The sequence below is a fragment of the Siphateles boraxobius genome, unplaced genomic scaffold (assembly GCF_051911475.1).
Source record: "Siphateles boraxobius isolate OS27281-9 unplaced genomic scaffold, OSU_SipBor_1 13, whole genome shotgun sequence".
Taxonomy (NCBI): Eukaryota; Metazoa; Chordata; class Actinopteri; order Cypriniformes; family Leuciscidae; genus Siphateles; species Siphateles boraxobius.
The window spans coordinates 21,203,141-21,225,162 of record NW_027508733.1 but is presented as its reverse complement, the minus strand read 5'-3'; the positions used below and the strand labels follow the sequence as shown (position 1 = coordinate 21,225,162).

At 38.4% G+C, this 22,022-nt stretch overlaps 1 protein-coding gene across 19 annotated transcripts in view; it reads left to right on the top strand.

The window, feature by feature from the left end:
• Positions 1-4,923: 4,923 nt before the first annotated feature.
• celf5a (cugbp, Elav-like family member 5a) overlaps positions 4,924-22,022 on the top strand; it is a 219,268-nt gene continuing 202,169 nt past the window's right edge. For 15 of the 19 annotated variants that reach the window (XM_077226573.1, XM_077226572.1, XM_077226565.1 and 12 more), the window contains exon 1: positions 4,924-5,401. In XM_077226573.1, the coding sequence (XP_077082688.1) occupies positions 5,044-5,401 (358 nt within the window). In that variant the 5' untranslated portion in view covers positions 4,924-5,043. The remainder of the gene's footprint in view (positions 5,402-22,022) is intronic. The other 4 variants (XM_077226567.1, XM_077226561.1, XM_077226556.1 and 1 more) reach the window with 1 other exon arrangement.

Sequence of the window (22,022 nt, the reverse complement as noted above, 5' to 3'; positions counted from 1 at the left end):
CCTGCACACACTGCATCACCACCGACATAAAGTCGTCCTGAAATGGAAATGAACCCATCCATTTTCTAAATGCATTTTAATAATCATTAATGTGAACAATTTAATATGCATGTATGCATTTTTGACCTCATAAGTTTTTTTTTTTATCAAAATATCATAACTCAATCTTCTCTCTGGTGAAGAATGCTGGACTTTTCCAATAATTTTGTCTGCATAAATTCCACCCCTTTCTTACAATCCATTGCAAGCTCGCATTATAAGACCCGCCTCCATCCAATCAACAACCGATGGACTGAACGAATGATGCATTCAAACCCTCCGGGGAAGTTCGTATTTTCGAGTTGGGAAGTCGTGTTTACGACACCAGGTGCGTTCAAAACACATTTTGTTCGGAGCAAGATGGCGGTGTACCTTCTCACAATTTACTACACAAACATACAGCAAGTTTTTTTTAACTCTAATTTTAGTAAATGATGAACAAAGAATTTGCATCAGGTGTGTTTTGCTTTTTTATGTTTTTAATTAATTTAGGAAGCCACTGTAAACTTTATAATCGCATTAGAGCTGCACAATTCTAGCCTAAAAATCAAGACGCAACCAAGCGGCAGCAAAAATTATTTTGCACCAAGTGTGGTCTAGCAACTCTCCGTTGCCTTTTGAGCTGGAAAAACCAAACTCTGGTCAGGCCAATCACATTGTGTATAGAGTTGGTGGGCGGGGTTAACATAATGATGGCAGAGTTGTGACGGTTCCGCCTGATTTCCATAGGTGATTTCCCCCTCCTACTTGAAAACAAAGAAAATGCTGCTGGCGAACAGCGGTCTTTCGAATCGGCTTTGGCCGCGACTCTGGAGGACTTGGAGTAAAGAGAACGTCACTTAAGTCATTCTTAAAAAAGGAAGATGTGTTCGGAGTTTTGCCGACCGGATACGGCAAAAGTTTAATATATCAACTAGCTCCGCTGGTGGGAAAACGGATGGGACTCACTCAGCCACAGCCGTCCGATTGCTCTGGTTGGTTGTAGCGCTGTCCTATTGCGTGCAGAGGGATATAGACCAATTTCGAGCCGACGTCACAGTTTAGTCACGGCGTTAGCTGGAGGCAAAACAAAGGAAAAACTGCAGGCGGCCAATACAAACCAGCACAGATTCGGCTACATAATAAGGAGCTTAAATTATTATTATTATTATTAAATGTCATCTTGTTGTGTTGTTGGGTGAAAGAATCAATGAAAAATGAATATGCTGTATCTGGAATTTTTATTTCTAGAAAATATTCACATCATTAAATTTGCCTAGCGTTAACGTTAATCCTGCCAGATCGTCCATCCATTGAGTGAGCGTGTACGGCTCAGCCAATCTGGTTCCATCCGTTAAAATTAACTTTTGCAAATAAAAATTGGGGTCCTGGACAGTGAGTGACCTTGCACATTAAGATAAAATCAGATTTTCTCCAGTCATTGTTAAAAAACAAGCTAACAAAACTTGCAAACTAACGTTAGGGAAGCAGCCAGAGGGATCGTCCTGCAACCACCTAAGCTTCGCCCACAAAAAGTCACATGTTTACCAACTGAAACGGGGTCTATTGAAAGACAACCGTTTATCCCGCCCCTCGGTTTTAACATCTTGATGTAGGTCTGGCTTGCCAGGCTAGAACAATTCTGGATAAATTGAGAATCACGATTTTGTTTTTTGTTTCAAATAGAGATCACGATCCTGAACAGGCAATTAAACAAAATAACATGTAACTTACTAGAGGTTCTGACAAAATGGTAATTGTTGCCGTCTATTTAAAAATGTTTAATTCATTTGAAATAATTATTTTTAAAGAAAAATCAGATGAATGAAAATGGAATTGAATGACTCAGTGACTCACTCATAAATACTTCACTTGTTTCATTACTGAACGATTCTCTTGAATGAATGATTCAACGACAAATATATTTTTAACAGTAACTTATTGCCGCCTAGTGGCCTAACAATGTAATCAATATAAGAGTTATTTAAAGTGGCACGCTACTTTCAAAAGGTGATTTGACTATGTTGATCACTTCCGTAGACATCAGTGGTTATATCTGAACTATAAAATTGTATATTTTGTGCAGGCAATTAGCTTATTTTGTTGTAAATAAAAAAGCCTGACAATGACACTGCTAAATAGGCTAGGCCTACTACCTATATGTATTGTGGTAGCTACATGTTTCTCATTGACGCCCCCAACACATAATGTTCGGGGCAAAAAGAAAGCCCCGAGCTTCCCACTTGTATTTACGACTTTGTGGTGGCATTCATGTGAGTTCAATTCGTAAATACAATCTTTCCAACATAACTTGAACGCACCACAAGACCAGCGCAGCCCAACATTTATTTATTTTATGATAATAACTCTATACGTAACAATGCAGGCAAAAAATAGATCTGTCGCTAATTCCGTAACAATGTGACTTTAAACACAATAATTCATCTGGTGTCTTCAGTGGTGACTTTTATCCTGAATGTTGCTTTGTACATTTATGTATTTGAAAACATTTTAAGAGCCACAGTTGTATTTTTTATTTGACAGTTATTTGATTGTATGCACAAATGCTTAAAATATGAAAGATTGTTTCCGCCACAGAATAAAACATTTTAAAAGATAATTGTGACTTTTTATCTCACAATTGCGAGTTTAAATTCAGAGAAATAAAGTCAAAATTTGCAAAACAAAAATCTGTATTGTCAGAATTGCAAGATAAAAAGTCGCAATTACCTTTTTTATTTTTTATTCTGTGGTGATTTTATCAATCAATAATTGATTGGACCGTGAAAAAAAATGCATTACATACCAAATTGGAGCCAGACTAAAATTTCTTTTTTTTAAAAAAGATCTGTAACAAAAAAGTTGCTAGAGTCTATGCATTTTAACAAAGAATTACAAAGACAAAAACAAAACAAAAAGAAAATTGATTCATTCTGAGATATTGCACAATTTTTGACTGTCACATATCATTTTGAAAGGCCCCCTTTAAGGCAGGTATTGATCTGTTATCTAAAAGTTCAATGCCACTTCCTGCCAAGAGGATGAAGTGTAGATATTGCTCTATCACTTGTAGGTAAGAAATTGCTTTGTCTTCAAGTTCCTAGAAACATTGATACTGCCAGTTTACAAAAGCCTGATGTTGTGTTTCTCATTCTTTCCACAAATTAAAGATTCACACCAGGGTGCACAGGTGGAGTGGCTTTATCCCATCAGACATGTCACTTTGCTCATAACCGATTGGTCCAAGTTTGGGTTGCAACCTCTTACCAGAGGCGGACAGAGTACACAGCTTCATTACTTGAGTAAAAGTACAGATACCCCTTGCTAAATTTTACTCAAGTACAAGTAAAAGTACTACAGTCAGATGTCTACTTAAGTAAAAGTACTGAAGTACTTTTTTTAAAAGTACTTGAGTATCAAGAGTACATTTTCTAAATATTGCATTACTACTGCCACAGTTAGGGTGGCCATACGTCCGGATTTTGGCCGGACAGTCCGGATTTTAAGCCCCCTGTCCGGCGTCCGGCGCAGTCTCAAGCCGGACACTCATTTGGCCTCCTTTTTGGAGTTGCGCTGAATTGTTTAAAAAAATGTACCTATAAATATCCCGGATTTTGATAGCGGCTCCCCGATGCCCGTAAATTAGTTAAAATCTCCTGGAATCTAGAGGCGTGCATGCGAGACAGAACATAGCCTACTGTATGTGCTCCAAACCGTGTAGCGCGCGCACGGCAGAGAGGGAGAGAGCGAGAGACCTTGCGTGCCCTAGCCGTGAAATTACTTCTTGCAGGTTGGGATGTCTGTGTCCTCCTTTTTGGTGTTACGGAAATGGCCACCCTAACCACAGTGCTTACATTTACAGAAACGTCCTACATGGAGTTATGAAAAATGTGAATGTTAATACCTTGGAGAATGCAAATGGAATTGAAAGTAAAATCAAGTGGTTCGCATCTTTTTTACCATGTTGCTTTATTTAACATTTAAGAAAATTTCAGAAAATTCATAAAATTGAAATAGTCTGGCGAGGTGGGGCCACGGGTTGGCACATTCCCGGGATGCACCTGCTGCGTCTTCATCCATTGTTTCGTCCATGGTTTCATCTCTTATCTAAATCTGACCATGGAGTTGACTTTGGCGGAAAGCTGAAGGTGACGTTTGAGGGTGAAACAACAAATCGAGGGATTCCGAGATTTTTCTTTTTTCCTTTTTTTTTTATAAGTAGTAACGAGTACTCACGGTAAAGAGTACAATATTTGCTTCTCAAATGTACTTGAGTAAAGTCATGAGTACTCCCCAAAAATGATACTCGAGTAAAGTACAGATCCCTCAAAATTTTACTTAAATACTGTACTCAAGTAAATGTACTCCGTTACTGTCAGGCTCTGCCTCTTACCTGGAACATAACCTGCCCCGCTCCAGGTTAGCGTGGAGCCTGAGTTAATATGAACACTGCTAAAAGCCAAACCACTAATTGTGCCAAAAACCCAGGGTTGATAAACTGAAACTGAACCATACCCGGCTAGCCACCTAAACCCGCTTCATGGTATAGGCCCATGGTTCAAAACCAAATTGTAATATTTATTTACCCGGATGTAGCAACAAACAGAGAGTATTCAGCGTTGCATTGTGCTGCTTTGTAAACGTCCGCTTTGCCCAACGCACTCGTATTTTGCTCCGTGTTCAGAGGCTCAAATGGTTTATAAACGCCTAATCCTTTTTGTTGTCCTGTTTTTGTTCGGAACGAAACTACTCTGACGAAAACTGAAGTGTTTCAGTCGATCCACGCTGAGTGTGGGCCTGATAGCACACGTTGGCCACTGGGTGCCGCTCTGGAGCAACAAATGGCGCGGCGTCTCCCCCACCCCCTAAACATCCACTTCGACTGTGTGTATGTGTGCGTATGTGTATCGCCGAGAAAGTAAGTCTGTGTTTCCAGCTGACTGCTCGCTCTCTCTTAGTGTGTGTGTGTGCCTGTGTGTGTATGTGTGTTGTCATTATTATTATCCAGTCTGCTCCCAGCTCAGAATGGCCAGATTCACTCAGACTGAGACAAGAAGGGAGCAGCACCCACAGCCGCCCCATCCCGCTTACTCCAGCCTGCTTTTCACTGGACCCGGGGCAGCACCGACCCAACATCCACTCCTCCTAATCCCGCACCAGCACCAGTACGCTCAGATCCCATTCCCTAATCCCATGAACGGGTCAGAATCCATCTCCATTCATCAGGAGAACGGCACCATGAAAGACCAAGATGCCATAAAACTCTTTATCGGGCAAATACCGCGGAACCTTGAGGAAAAAGACCTGAAACCATTATTCGAACAGTTTGGGAAAATCCACGAATTGACAGTATTAAAGGACCGATACACCGGCATGCACAAAGGTAAACGCGTGATTCCCCTTAATAGAGTCTGTGATTTTTGGGTGGTTAACACTAATGTTTTCTTTCAGTGACACGTTCATAATTAGACGTGTGGATATATTTTTATTTTATTTAATATTGTCTAATGCGTTATCCATTACGAACCATGCATTATTGTAATATTTATTATAAACCATACGTGCCATTTTTGTGGTCCACTGTCATGTCAACATTAAACCCATAGCCTGCTGAAACTGTAATATCAGGTCCATTTAGCCAGTGTTTTACACGTGCATTGTTTAGAGATAACTTATCTTCTCAGTTTTGAACCTTTGCATTGTTGCTTGCATGAATGTAATTATGTATTGTCCCTCATAGCATGTCTGGGGACCTTGCCATGGCAGTTTGATTTCGAAAGCTTTCATTTGAAACTGGGGCAAAGAGGCTTAGAAAATTCATATTTAAAGAGTCTTTCTTTTGCGTCTTCTTTCCTTTTCAACGGGGAAATACTCCCACCATCCCAGCCCTTCCTTGTGCAATCTGACATATGCAGATTTCGCTGATGAACCGGCGTTTATATGCATATTAATAAGAAAAATGTTCAATCACAATACATAACGAACCTATTTTTTAAAAATATAACTGTTAAATTAACCAAACAGGTGCCCGAGTAATGAAACATGCAAAAATATTAATAGTAGCCTACAGAAAAACGCGCATATTTACTTATCTGGTCATATTTGGTCTATGAACACGTTCAGTTGTGCGTCACGGAACTAGAACGCGTTACACTGTGGCGTGACGTTCTACTTGACAACTGACATTGAATAGGCTACGTCATATATCCCACTCAAACCAGAAGACAAAGACTAAAATTAAACCTCTATTTTGGTATAATCTCGTTCTTTTTGTTTATTCTCCTCAAGCGATTTGTGTCGGAAACAGAATATTCACATTTGTCTTCGTTAGTGTCAGTTACTATTGGCTTCATATCAGTCAGTGGTGTTTATAATTATGCTAATAAGGCTCTATTTGCTCAAGCGTTCATCCACGGTATTTACCCCGTGAGAAGCCCTGCTTCATAAAGGGGTTTAGCTGTGTTGAAAATGTCAGAATAATGAGAATATACATTGACTTCATGTGCGAGAGTGAGGCTATTCGTTTTCATTTGGGTAACTAAACTAAACCAAACGGTTTAGGTTTAGAAAACGAGCTGAAATGTAAATTTTATGCTTGATTTTAGGTATCTATAACAAATGATAAGCTCTAGGGTGGATTTGCATGACAAAATTGGGATTTTAACTTTTAGAGGGAAGTTAAGAAAGTAGCTACTTACCACAATCGACCGTTATGAAAGCGCGCCATTTCTGACAAGATATATCTACTCACGCGTCTATCCTTCTTTGATCAATTTGCATCAATAGTGACATGTGAATTATTGTATTATTTGAAGTAATAACTTATGTAGCAAATAATACAACACAGAAACACCAGGGAGCATCCAATCTGAGTTGACTGTTTCTCAATAAGGATAGTCCTCTTGGGCATTGATGGATGTCAAGCTTATGTGGATACACCTTATCTAGTGCATTACTGTGAGCTGAATAGTCCCATCAATTAGACGTCTAAAATATAGAGCTTTTCAGTTTGTAGTTTCAAACTCATGGAGTGAATTTGCATTTTGGAGCCATTGGGTTCCCTCAGGAATTTACAATGGTTTTATAATGGTGATTTTCCATTTATAAGTAAAATTAGGCATGTGGTTAATAACCTCAAATGCAAATTTTGCGAGTTTTGTGTAAAAAAAGTGGTCAATAAAACACTAGGATGTGTTTACAAGCTTGTTTAATTTATAAAATGAAAGCTATTATTCTTAAAACCTAGGTAATTCCTGAAGACGTATACAAATGTACGTTATTACTGAATAGCTGTGTTGTTTTAATGAATATTATGGTTGGTTGCGTACATATTAGTTGAACTTGCTGTCTGTGGCAGAGTACAACATCATAGGCCCAATTTTTTCATCCTAAACTACCTGATTGTGCTTGTGATGTAGCTGCCTTTGGGACAGGAACTGAAAATGAGTTCTAAAGGATCGTACAGAGAATTGGTTCTTCAGGATGGAATTTCTTTTCATCTTATGTATTATTCTACGAGGGGATGTGAAGATAAGAACAAGTCAGCAAATATTTACATACACTTTTTGTCAGCTTATAGAGATTGTGCAGTCTTGCGAGTCATCTCAATATGGACTGCATTGGTGATGTAGACCCCAGGGTTGTTTAAATGTTTGGCTAAAATTTCGCTGAGGATGCTAATGTAATTTTTCATTCAAAACGTGATGTAGTGCAACAGATGATGCCAGTACTAGTTTGCATAAATACAATTCGCAAAATTTAATTGAAGATAAGCGATTTAGCTGTTAAAACAAGACATTTGTGCATCTGTTTTTAACAGTTCTTCAGACTAAAGGGATCATATGTAGGTTTCAGAGGGAGGGAACATGTTTCGGCGCTAAGTCAGCTCGCTAATCCACACAGGAAAACACAGCATTAGTTTGCTAAGCGTGGTAATAAACCATGACCGTAATGACGGAGGAGGATTAGCAACTGTAGTTATTGTCTAAGGTTGCTGTCGCTTGGATCACTTGGTTTCTCCCTCTACAGTGGCTGCTTCTATGCAATTAAAGCATGTTGGAGTTATCTAAGCCTGCGGTGTTCAATATGAACATTATTATGAGGTCTGTTCCATGGGCCTAACAATTGCTGTCTCTTGATTTGTATTAACAGGTGAGCTTTTCCCCTTCAGGCTTTTCACCTGTGATCAGTTGAGCTCAGCATTTTATTAAAGTTTTTATATTTAGTATGGAGTTGAAAATGGGGTTTATACCCACAGATGTGCCTGCAAATCTGGAGACACTTGCTATGCTGTATTTGTAATCTTACATGAGGGTGGTATATAGATCTCCTGCTGCGTTTAGCATAAATAGACTATTGTTGCATTGCTTTGAAAGCCTCTTACACACATTTTGCACTCTGCAGGTGAAGATGTCCAAGGATAAGCTTGCCTTGGCTTACAATCCAAGAGGCATGGAGAACACTATACACAAACATATACAAGGTTCTTTAGACTTAAACCGGATGCTGACTGGATGTCTGTGTTTAATGCCACCACATTCACATGTGCTACTATAGATTTTCAATACTTGCTTTCAAGGGACCTATTGTGCTAATACGTTTATGGCCGACATCTTAGAAATAATCTTATAAAGTATTAAACGGTTTTAATTTAATAGAAAGGTTCAGTACATATAAATGTAAAGGTAACCTTGTTGAATAGTGATTTGAATAATTTTATTTGCACTATTATAAAGGGTTCGATTGAAATCGTTCTGTTGCCTTTCAGTAAATTACATCATAAATTCCTTATTAATCGAAGATAAAACCTATTTTGTCTGTTTTTTTCAAAGAACCAATGTTAGGTTGGTAGCATATGTAATTCATTTGACCAGGTACCCTTCTTAAAGGCACAATATGTAAGATATTTGCATTAAAATATCCAAAAACCACTACATCAATGTTATATATTTTGTTTACTTTTTTTTTTTTTTTTTTTTTTTTTTTTAAAGGAGGTCATTGGCTCTGATTTGAAAGTTAAATATGTCCGGTGGCTTCTTTATGACTTAAATCTAGTTTGACAGTCCATAGACCCAAAACATCTGTAAATTCTGTAATATGCAACAAAGCTGATTAATAAAAAATGCAATGCTTCAGTAGCTCTACTGGCAGGAACCGTAGCTCTGAATGTCAGGATAAGATGTTTCCTCCTCTACCAGCAAGCTTTGCTTTGAGCTACTTGTGTTTTCATGTGACCTGGCCACTTATCTCCCCTTTACCTGCTTTTAGATGGACTTTCCTCCATGCGGACAGGGTTATTTATCTTTTTTTTAAAGATGGAAAATGTTTTTTTAAGGCCATTACCATTCATCAGGAGATGGCACTTACAGTAGAGTATTCTAGACATCCTTCTGAGGAAAGAGGTTCAGTGACCTTACGTAACATGTCCGTTTTGTGGTCCGAACATAAAACACAAAAGCGAAATTATTGATGCGCTATTCTAAGATGCGGTGAATCTCTCCCTTGTGACCGTTTTTACGACGGATAATAAGCTGGTCTTCAAACGTGTCATAATGTCTGCTGTGTTTGCTAATAGAAAGCCCACCCGACTCCCTCTGCGTCATGCTGCTTCCCAGATTGATCTGTAATTTGTAATCTCACTGCTTTAGGATCTAAGAAAATAAACGTATTAAACGTATTATGTTTTTTAAGTTATACTTAAGTGATGAATTATAATTAATGTTACTGCTAGGTGAAATCATTTGTTTCGATGTGTATTCATTTTCATGTTCAAATATTTTCTTCTATCACAGCTTAATATACAGATACAACTAAAAGTAAACCATTTGTTACTCAATTTCTGTGAAAAGTTCAAATATTGCACTTCATTTCATTTAAAAACATTTCTTAGTTTGTTTCTCGACCTGGCTTGCTTTTCCTGTAGAATGATGTAGCTTTTTTTTATTTTTTTATTTTATTTTCGCATATCCATTGTTTGTACCGTGTTGGTTCAACCATATAGATATCTTAAAAAAAGTGCTTTCATTGTCTCTACAAACTGAAAGACATAGAATGAAATATGTACATGCATAAAATGAAAGATTGTACTGCATGTTAGTTTGTGTATTTTGTATTTTAATTCCACATCATACCGAAAAAGAAACTATAACCACGTCGATAGCTGTAGTTTTGACTACACAAGTTTACGATGCTGTTTGCAAATGTTCGTTGGAACTATGGTTTCAGGAAACATTGAATTGTTGAACTGTGTTGCTAACGATGAAACTTGAGACCATACCAACAATGCCTTTGGGAAACACACCCCAGCCTGACATAATAACATTAGCTTAACCAATGGTAAAACTTTGGGGGCGGGACTATCTCTTTGGCTGACCAATGCTAAATGGGGGAAGTGTTTTCAAACACTTTTTTTGAAAACGATCATTAACCAGGTTAAAAAAATTCCAGCCTAAGCTGCTTTGCGAGTTTTGGGGGCGTTTACACGACACGGTTTTCAACTAAAAATTTGTACATTTTTATGCGCTTTGTCCCTTCAATTACACTGCAACAGGGTTTTGGGTGCCTGAAAACACAAACTTTTGAATGACGATGACGTCATGCACATGCGTATTACGTGTTCAGTCTATAGTGTTTAATCGCCATGTAATGGCCTGGCAGCAGAATACAGCGTTTTTAGTTGTTTTGGCGGATCCGTGTGAATGGGGATCGTTTTGACAATGGTGTCGTCTGTACGGAGAACACTCAAACGAAACACTTCTCAGTTTTAAACGTACCCCTAGATTGTCTCTCAGACTATTCTTAGTGGTAATTTTAGAGACATTTTGACAATTTATTTTAGCTGGTCAGACTGGAAAACCAGTTGTATATCAGCCAAGCAGGAAAACCAGCCTTGATTTATTCTGTTTAGTGACGCAAGTGGCGCATAAATTACTCACTTCATCTTTAAATTGCGAACTTTTCTCTATCCATTTCAAAATTGAGGTCAATTCTTTTGGGATAAAGCTTATTAGTTGCTCTTCTCTGTTTAATCTTTTGTGCGATACATTTTTTACAAGGTCAGTTCAGAGGTGCTGTTTTTCATGGAGGGAAAAAGAAAATGATGACAGAGAATGAAACGTATGATACACCTGTTCTTTCCGACATTTCCTGCAGTCAAACTGATGTTCTGGTTTTTCAAGCTTCCTGAACGAAAGATTTATTGTCGAGAGGAAAATAAATCAACACTCAGCACGGTTGACTAATGAACAGCGAAAGAAAGATTCTTTTGGCATTGATGAGAACGGCTTGGAAATATGTAAATGCCTTGTTGGAATTTGAGCAGAAAAGCCTTTTTCCACTTCTTTTGATCTCAGGAAGGAGGGCATGGCCATTATGTCAGTCAGAGAGCTGTGACAAATGCCATGCACACACACATAGGCAGCTCGAGTGGACAGGGAAAAATGACAGTAAGGCAAAGGGCTAAGCACAATAGATGAACAGACTGAGAGAGATGGAGTGATTGTCAGAACCACTGAAAACAAATGGTGCCTTTAATCTGGAGGCACCGGCGGAGTGACGGGCCTTTCTGACAGGATGAGAGAGCCAGATCCACTTCGGCAGACAGGAGAGGGTGGAAACAAAAGGATTTAATATGAAAGGGGAGGTGTGGTGGGGCAGAAAGGGGACGCCGTCATGATGTTGAGAGTACGACAGGATGAGACTGTGCATAAACCTCAGGTTCGCGTTAGTATTTGTAGGTACTCGTACCCAAATTGAAGTTCTATCAGTGGGTCTAAACTTGTTTTGCTGGACATGAAATGACGAGACAACACATTACCAAAGTTGTTTATTGTAACTGTTGTTTTAGTATTAAGTAGGTCTAACAATATGTAAAGTTATTAACATTACATAAGCAGAAAAGTTTGGTTTCTACATTTACTGTAAAAAAGAAGTTGCTCCCTTCAATTTTTAAGTACAATCAACTTGGATGTTTAAGTCATTTCAACTTAAATTACATTAAACTGACTTAAAAAATGAGTTGAATTTTGTATATCTTATAAAAAAGTTGAAAATTGCTTAACTGAACTAGTGATGGGGCGATATGAAAATTTCATATCACGATTATAGTGACCGAAATTATCGTGATTATCAATATTATCACGGTTTTGTTAAAACAAGATGAAAGTGTTATAAAAGAACTGATGCTCACACTGAAAACATTTCAACAAGTTTTATATTTGAAAATCAACAAACAAATAAAACGAGCAGCTCTATGCACTTTTTAAAACAAGATTTTATTCAGTGGCATTTCCTTCCTTATAATGACCGTCGTTAATAGCAACGCCTTATAACCATAGACTGTAAAAAAATGTATAACCATAACTCAGCGCACATCCATGTACAGGCCCTTCTCAAAAAATTTGCATATTGTGATAAAGTTCATTATTTTCCATAATGTAATGATAAAAATTAAACTTTCGTATATTTTAGATTCATTGCACACCAACTGAAATATTTCAGGTCTTTTATTGTTTTAATACTGATGATTTTGGCATACAGCTCATGAAAACCCAAAATTCCTATCTCAAAAAATTAGCATATCATGAAAAAGGGTCTCTAAACGAGCTATTAACCTAATCATCTGAATCAACTAATTAACTCTAAACACCTGCAAAAGATTCCTGAGGCTTTTAAAAACTCCCAGCCTGTTTCATTACTCAAAACCGCAATAATGGGTAAGACTGCCGACCTGACTGCTGTCCAGAAGGCCATCACTGACACCCTCAAGCAAGAGGGTAAGACACAGAAAGAAATTTCTGAACAAATAGGCTGTTCCCAGAGTGCTGTATCAAGGCACCTCAGTGGGAAGTCTGTGGGAAGGAAAAAGTGTGGCAAAAAACGCTGCACAACGAGAAGAGGTGACCGGACCCTGAGGAAGATTGTGGAGAAGGACCGATTCCAGACCTTGGGGGACCTGCGAAAGCAGTGGACTGAGTCTGGAGTAGAAACATCCAGAGCCACCGTGCACAGGCGTGTGCAGGAAATGTGCTACAGGTGCCGCATTCCCCAGGTCAAGCCACTTTTGAACCAGAAACAGCGGCAGAAGCGCCTGACCTGGGCTACAGAGAAGCAGCACTGGACTGTTGCTCAGTGGTCCAAAGTACTTTTTTCGGATGAAAGCAAATTTTGTATGTCATTCGGAAATCAAGGTGCCAGAGTCTGGAGGAAGACTGGAGAGAAGGAAATGCCAAAATGCCTGAAGTCCAGTGTCAAGTACCCACAGTCAGTGATGGTCTTGGGTGCCATGTCAGCTGCTGGTGTTGGTCCACTGTGTTTTATCAAGGGCAGGGTCAATGCAGCTAGCTATCAGGAGATTATGGAGCACTTCATGCTTCCATCTGCTGAAAAGCTTTATGGAGATGAAGATTTCATTTTTCAGCACGACCTGGCACCTGCTCACAGTGCCAAAACCACTGGTAAATGGTTTACTGACCATGGTATTACTGTGCTCAATTGGCCTGCCAACTCTCCTGACCTGAACCCCATAGAGAATCTGTGGGATATTGTGAAGAGAAAGTTGAGAGACGCAAGACCCAACACTCTGGGAGAGCTTGAAGGCTGATTTATACTTCTGCGTCGGACCTACGCCGGAGCCTCTACGCTATACACTACGCGTTGGTTTTCATTTATACTTCTGCGTCGTTGTCCGCGTTGACGCACGCAGAGGGAGCATGTGAAACCCGAGGGAGCGGTTTGAGCAGACCAATCACAGCGCTTGCGTCTGCGTAGAATTGACGCGTTGTTACATTTTTGGAGAGGTGCACGTCAGGGTACGCCGAAGGGTACGCGCGCTACGCACAGCCTACGGCGTAGCTACGGCGTAAGTTCGACGCAGAAGTATAAATTGGGCTTAAGGCCGCTATCGAAGCATCCTGGGCCTCCATAACACCTCAGCAGTGCCACAGGCTGATTGCCTCCATGCCACGCCGCATTGAAGCAGTCATTTCTGCAAAAGGATTCCCGAGCAATTATTGAGTGCATAACTGAACATAATTATTTGAAGGTTGACTTTTTTTGTATTAAAAACACTTCTTTTATTGGTCGGATGAAATATACAAATTTTTTGAGAGAAGGAATTTTGGGTTTTCATGAGCTGTATGCCAAAATCATCAGTATTAAAACAATAGAAGACCTGAAATATTTCAGTTGGTGTGCAATGAATCTAAAATATATGAAAGTTTAATTTTTGTCATTACATTATGGAAAATAATGAACTTTATCACAATATGCTAATTTTTTGAGAAGGACCTGTATATCACAACGGACGCGCGCTCTCATTTCATTCAAATACAACTTGTCATCTTGCGTCTCCGTTTTTGATTGTATTGAAAATGAAATCCGAGTTGATTTATTGTTTACAGAATTTGATAATATTGTTGTGATCATCTTGTCTGGACGAGTTTTGTACGCTGTACAAAATGGATTTAACAGGTAAGAATAGACACATTAATCTATATTCAATATGTCCCTGTAATTATGTGGTAAAAAAATCGGTGTAATAAGTGTACAATGAATATACATTATTATCTCTTAAATGTCACTCTTAATAGTCTTGTTTGAACTTGTTCGGTCGTCTTTGGCTTAAAGCCACTTATTGCTGCGAAATTTTCTTTGCGGAAGCTTCAAGTTAATTTCAAGTGAGTGAGAAAGTATTTAGATGAAAGTTAATTTGCCTTGCGTTCGCTACAACAGTGGATGATGGTAACACAGGACGACTCGGCAGATTTGAAGTGTTATCACAGCGACTTTTTTTGTGCATGTTCTGCAGACAGAGTGACCATCCTCGATTTAAGTTTCCCTCAGGATTTTTGTAAATGCCAAAATATGACCACACCTCAGATTTGGTCCTCTTAAAAGGCTGAAAAATCTCCCGAACACACGGTCACTGCCTTCCGCCATTCCTTCTCGAAATAAAAAGAAAAACCCCAACATTGCGCGCCTGCGCCAGACTGTTGCTGGCTGGACAGGATTTATAGTGAGTTATTAAAATCGCGATAATCAAACACGGTTTTAATGATAATTGAACTTTAAACGATATTAAAAACCGTCAGTATCGTGGTTTACAGTGAAACCTGTAATCGTCCCATCCCTAAACTTAACTTAAGTTAAAGCAATGTAAAAACATACTTTGTCATAGCTTATTGATCACGTCCTTTTTTACAGTGTTGACTTGATGTGGTTTTCAACCTGAACAACCCATTGTTTAACCCAAGTTCTTTTATTTTGTGTAATTTTGTTCCTGTTTTCTAGGTTGTTGCAAAACCCGTCCGATATCAGATATATTTTATTTTACCAATGGCAAATAATTTTTCGCAGAATACCGTTCGATTAGATGCATGTGGATTTGATGCTTTGACGTCAACAACAAAAAGTACGGAAATCCACTCACAAGTTGATTCGTAAAAAATTGTAAGACTTTGTTTTAGAAGATTGCCCGTATGTTGATATTATACGCATTAGTGTCTAACCAAACAGAAATAATTTTTTTTTTAAACAATATAATGAGCACCCCCTAGAGTCAATTATGGAAAATACTACTCAGGTGGATTTAATTATTCGCTATAACAAATAGGCCTATGTAATGTATTTGAATTTTTTTATTTTTTTATAATATGAATTAGCCAGGCATTGTTGAAGAATTTCAGCAGAACCTTTCCCAAATTGCTTCATCACAATATCTCCTACCGAATATTCTTGTTGTTTTTATTTTAGTATTGAGAAGTGATGCTTTGACATGAGCATGGATGAAAGGTGATATGGGAGAGGATGTTATCAGTGGGTTTGTGGGACCCGTAGGGGATGTGCGGAGAGGCCTGCTGCTCAGCAGTGCTATTAATAGAAATCTGTGGCATTTCCGAAAATAGGTTAAGCTGCCACTGCTGGCATCACTGCTCGTATGCCAGCCATCCTCTGAAGACAGAAAGAGAGGGAGAGGAGGAGAAACAGATGTAGCCTACTGAGGAAGTGTCTTTGTTCCGCCGTACCCTTCCTGCACTCAGTGCAGCATCAGAGTTTTCTGGCTGAGGACTTCCCAGCATGCCGCAAGACACAGTGTCACTCCTCAATATTTCGAATTCACAACACAAACGCTGATCTAGACCTATTTGAGTCTTGCCATGACAAACAACTCTTGCATATGTATTAGGAAGCCACTTTATTCAGTATGCATATGCACTTTCCATATCCACAGTTGCTATAGTGCAAAATCTTCCACTATTTATACAGTTGCTGATTTTGTTTGCATCACATTTTTCAGAACCGCTATAAGTTTTCATTGTGCAAGCAAGGCATAATTTCCCACAAAGACTTTTAACTTTAAATCATAATCTGAATAATGGCAACTGTGTGCATATAGTTTTGCTCTAGTACATGGAGGTTGAGCACATTTAAAGGTGGCAGGCTTAATTAAGGTTTACAGGTTACGCTAGCGCACCGCTTATATTACAATACTCATTACAAAGTAATTAGGTGAGGGCAAGGACAATATTGTTGTCTGGACAGTGACTAAGAGAGAGGTTCGGAGGAAATCAAGCCCATGTGCATTTTTTTCACGGGAGGCAGTCAACGCATTAAGGTGTTTTACATGATACGCACTAACTGCGAATGACACTGAAAGCGACACCGCTTGCCGAAACATTCACCTGTTGTCATGCACGATTGCATGTGCCACATTGCGCACACATTTGGATAAATTACCCTTTTTAGTTAATATGATCTTACCTGCAACACAATATATTATATTAACATTATTAAAGACAACACACTTTAATAAATACGAATGAATATAAATATAGCCAATTCAATAAATTTTGATTCATCACAATATTGCGAAACCTTTTTTTTCGGTGTTTTTTCCTCTTGCTCTCAACATGACAAAGATTGTTTCTTGACACACTCGTTGTTCTCTCTTTCTCTGGTCATCCCATAGACCTTATTCAGAGCAACGCCATGACATGGTATGAAAGCAAGGCTGTGAGGGATAGACTTGCTGTGTTTTCCATGGCATCTACTGTAAAAAGCTGTATAAAGCTCCTAGATCACTTATAATTTTCCACAGCTCATGTTGTCTGGGGTTTTTTGTCTATTGAAGTTTCTCGGAAAGATATTTTTGCAGTGTTTCGTGTCAGCAGAACAATCCAAACACATTAAATAACAGTACAACCCACTGAAGAGATGCATGTCTATCCCTCACAGCCTCACTTTCATTCCTGTTAAAAATCAAAGATGGCACTGCTGTGAATAAGCTCTATTAACCATTTAATCTGCAGAATATCTTACACATCATAATGCAAATGTGATTCAAAACGCCATAGATTCAATCCCAATCCATTGATAATATCGCATAAAATGACCATGCACTTGGAAATTACTTTTGGTAACTCCAGACAAATACAAAAAGAAGTGAAGGCAAAATTACAGTATGTTGTTGTTCTAACAAAATAAGACTGACAAGGCACCTTATGCAATCTTGTAATTGAATCTTGACTGAAACCGAACCAAATGCAAAAGTGAATCTGTTTAATTTCGCTTTGTTTAGACGCTTTGATGAATGCAAAAAAATAAAAAATACAATGATCTAAAACATCTATACAATATAGTGAGAAAAAGTCTATATATGCACACAATATGTGGAATACTGTATGTCGATATATGATTGAATCAGCACAGCTTTATTAAAATCATTTTCTTAACTGCACAACAGTTTGAAGTTCAGTCCTTTGTTCTCCGAGCTAAACTTGAATGTGTGGGGAACGAGTAGGAGGTGTGAGTGACGGGAGTGTTTGCGAAGTTGCAAAGTGCTCAGGCGAGAATGTGGAGAATGGGGGCACGGAAGCAGATTTAGCACCAAGACCTTCGCACTTAACAGGCACCTCGCAGTTCAGGGCCTGCACACAGTTATGAAGGGGGGCAAGAACAGTGGTGTGATGGCTCGGCTTTTACTATAAAAAAAAAAACCCAGCAAATGGGGGCTGTCAGGAGCAGAGGGAGGGAGCGGCACCTTCAATTCAGCGTGCTTAATTACTGCTAAGCCTCTCTACCTCGCCGTGAAGCTCTAGTCTACGCCATTCCTCAGACCTGCAGGCCTCATGGGCCTCTGTCTGTGTGATTGCTTATTAGCACGGGGGTTAGATGTAATTTTTGCCCCGGAATAGAGAGAGGCACATTTTTGCTGCTTTTGACTTTTTTTGTTTTGGTTATTCAGGAGAAATAATTTCAAAATGCATCCGAAAGTGCGAGACCATTAGTGAAAATGCTTCTCATTTTTAATTCTAATTTAATTTAATTTAAGCATTACATTTTTCATTTTAATTCTAATTAATTAATGTATTTCACATATTATTTTTAGATTTTTTTGGCAAATTTTTATTCATTTAAATATCAGCACAACACATTAAGAAATGTAGTTTCAGTAAAAACAGTTGATTAATGACCTTGCAGAATGTTTTATCTTAATTTCTTAAACGTTTCTAGGTTTAAATGGTTAAAAAATCCCATATTTTCAGAGTTTTGTCAGGTTTTTAAACCATCTTCTAATAATATTCCCATTCAGTATAGTGTTTTATCAGGAACCTTTAAGCTACATATAGAAAAAGGATTATATGAGCTCAAAATTTAAAGTAAAATCCATTGCCTACTAACTGTCAGCTTCCTTTGTTAATTTTTAAATCGCATTTGATCAAACAATAGAGATTTTTATTAAACAATGCGGTAGATCATTTCCACACTCTGTCCTTAGGGTGCTGCGTCAGCCATTTCTATAGCTGATACTTTTATGTCGAGTTTCAAATAATTTCATCATGCAGCCCAAAATTGCGCGCCTGGTATGCAACAGCAGGGCAGTAATTTGTACGTGTTTGGATTCCAATTGGTGCCTATGGGCTGCAATAACACTATGCATTAAAGTGAAGGGATTAGAATTAAAATCCTTCTCTTGCTATCTGTTCTACTGTCACTTTCTCTCTCTCTCTAATGGACACACACACTATTCTTTTGTTTTTATTAGTGGGACAACTAATTTACTCTGGATATTCTTTGTGAATGCCTTTTGAATATATCCAAGTTGGTTTTTGAGCGTTTGCAAGATCAAGTTTGCCACAAATTGAATTTGAGACATAATAAAGCTTTGATGTATTTGAAAGCAATGCAGGGTTAGTGGGACTGATGCAATAATAAATAGAAAGACTTGGACCAACAAACAAGCAAGTCACTTGTGTTTTATGTGAAGACAATATTTTCATGAAGACATGAACATTACCTATTCATGACCCTAAGTCACTTCAAGTACTCGTATAGTGGGTTTTGATTAATTATTAGCTCTTATTCATTATTATCTGCTGTCTTTTGAGTTAAATTGGCTTGACCTTAGTGAGAATAGATGGCTCATTTTTTAAATTAAAAACAAGTCGCTAGGGCCTGAACTCCAATCCATACAAACATTTTGTAGTGTTGTGTTCTTGGTTGATGATCATACAGCTGACGAAACATTGAAAACTCTGAAAAACATGGTTTATGAAAAATACAGGTGACCTACCAAGAAAATATGACATACCAAACTGCCCGCTTTCTCCACCACAATTTTTATGTTGTATCAAATTATATAAAAGATATACTCTAAAATCTGTAGTGAAGGAACAAAACTTCACTGAGTTTTACAAAGCTATAAAACTCTTAAAGGTGCAGCGTCTGATTTTTAGCGGCATCTAGTGACGAGGTTACGAATTGCAACCAACAAAAGTTACGGTGGCCGACAGGAAAATATTTCATCGTCTGAGACAGCAGAGAGTAGCCAGTACAGCAATGAGGTTTCTTTACAAGGATAAATTATGTTTACTTAATTATTCAGTAAAACTATATGTTATTGCGAATATTATTGTTACTTGTTCATCATTGTGTCAGTGTTTTATTCGCTGAACTAAGCTTGCTTCCTTGCACACAGAGCAACATATTAACGAAAAGCGTTTGTCCGTTTATGGCTACTGTAGAAACATGTTGGCGCATTTCAATGTAAGGGGATGTGCGGTGTATGTAGATATAGAAACTGCTCATTCTAAGGTAATACAAATATAACGGTTCATTAAGTAAGGTCTTTATACACCACTGAAAACGTATTTTTCAAGGTAGTGATGAAAAGCGCTCTGTTTGTTCCCTGTCGGCTACGGTAGAAACATAACGAGACAATATGTCTACCTCCATAGAAGGGGGTGCCCGCGGTTATGGAGATATAAATGTCTCATTCTAAGGTAATAAAAACATAACGGTTTATTATGCAAGGTCTTTATACACCACTGGAAACATAGTTATGGATCTTATATTGCATTTCTGTCAATGGATCCTCAGAAATATTACACAATGCACCTTTAAAGTGTTAATATTGTGGATTGTTTGTTTGAGCTCGACATGTGGTGTGAGTTTGGGGCGGGACTATCTCTTTGTTTGACCAATAGCAGATGGACAGTGGAAACATGTTTGGAATCTTGTTTGAAAACAATCCAAATTTTAGGAATTCTGTTTGGTGATGTTGGTTACACTATAAACTTCACCTTTAAGGAATAAATACACAGTGTTTATTTCTGTGCAGTTGAACATGGGCTAAGAGAGAAAAGGTGACAGAAGGAGGAGACAGCGAGATGACTGACTGCTTAGTAGTTACTTTCACACATACAAAAGTGTGATCCCAGCATTGCAGTGAGTTGGTTATAGTGCAAATCTGAGAGTTGCTTTACTGTAAATACCACTACTAGTTAGCAATGTTAACGTCACAAAAATGATTGGGCTCAGGGATCTTTTTCCTGCAAAGTCTCCTTTTCTGTGATGCTTTTGGCAGAAGGATTATATAATCAAGTGTGTATATGTGCATGAACCCGAGAGACTCAAAGTTTCTCTTACTAGTTTTACAGCACTGTTCGCCTCTCTGTCAGGGTGTCAAGGGTAGTCAGGGCTTATTCCAGCCAGCCGGGAGCCTCGGACAGGGACTGTTGGCTGATCTATGGACTTGCTCAAACACACACACAAGCACACATACGGAGAAACACACGGGCACATCCAGTGTAAAGCGGACTGGACAGGCTCCCCCATGTTAGAAAATAGACTGTCTGTATTTAGCCTGTCTGCAGGGACTCCTCACAGCACCTCTGGCCCTGTCATTGTAAGGGACGCGGAGGCTTTGTTCTGGCTCGTTTTCCTGTACTGGCGATCAGTGATGCTCGATAGGAACACAATGTTGTGGGTAGACTTGAATCTTGAATGCTTTTTGCTTTGCCCGAATTAAACCAGTGTATCTTCTCTTTCTTTTGGGCTGTCTGATTCAAAGCAAACATCTTGGGCCTCTTACCTAAACTTATTTCCCCAGATTTATGATCCTTCCCTGCTCAGTTCTGGTCAGTGAATAGGTTTCAGAAACCTTCACTTTCACTGTTCCTCGGTGGTGGAACCGACCAACCTTCTTCTGAAGAGTAGAATACATTATAATATGATAAAAACAGTAGACGTAAACTCCTCCTTCAAGAAGTTGAACTAAAGTCAAGACTGAAACTCATTGTCCTTATATTAGCTAATTGGATAGTTAATGCCATTTTGGGATTGTAGTAATGCCATCTTGTAATTGACACTACTTTCCAATTACTATATTTTCCAGTGACGTTTTTATTTATAATCTGAAACATGCTGCGGCTTATATTCCAAAGCAAATTATAATCCAATTAATGTCAAGCACACAAAGTTTGCGTAATTTGGGATTTGTGCCGAATGAGAGAAGTGAGCAGAATTTTTATTTGTATAGCTAATTTCCCACATGCCTGTAGTTTCAGTTTTACTTAATATAAATTCGTTTATGCTTAGCATTTGTAATGAATCTTGTTTATAATGAATGCCACTATAAGGAAATTTGACTTATGCTACTTATCTGTGTATTTATTTTTCTCTCAACGATGCAATTTTGACCCGACTTATAATCAGTTGCGACTTGT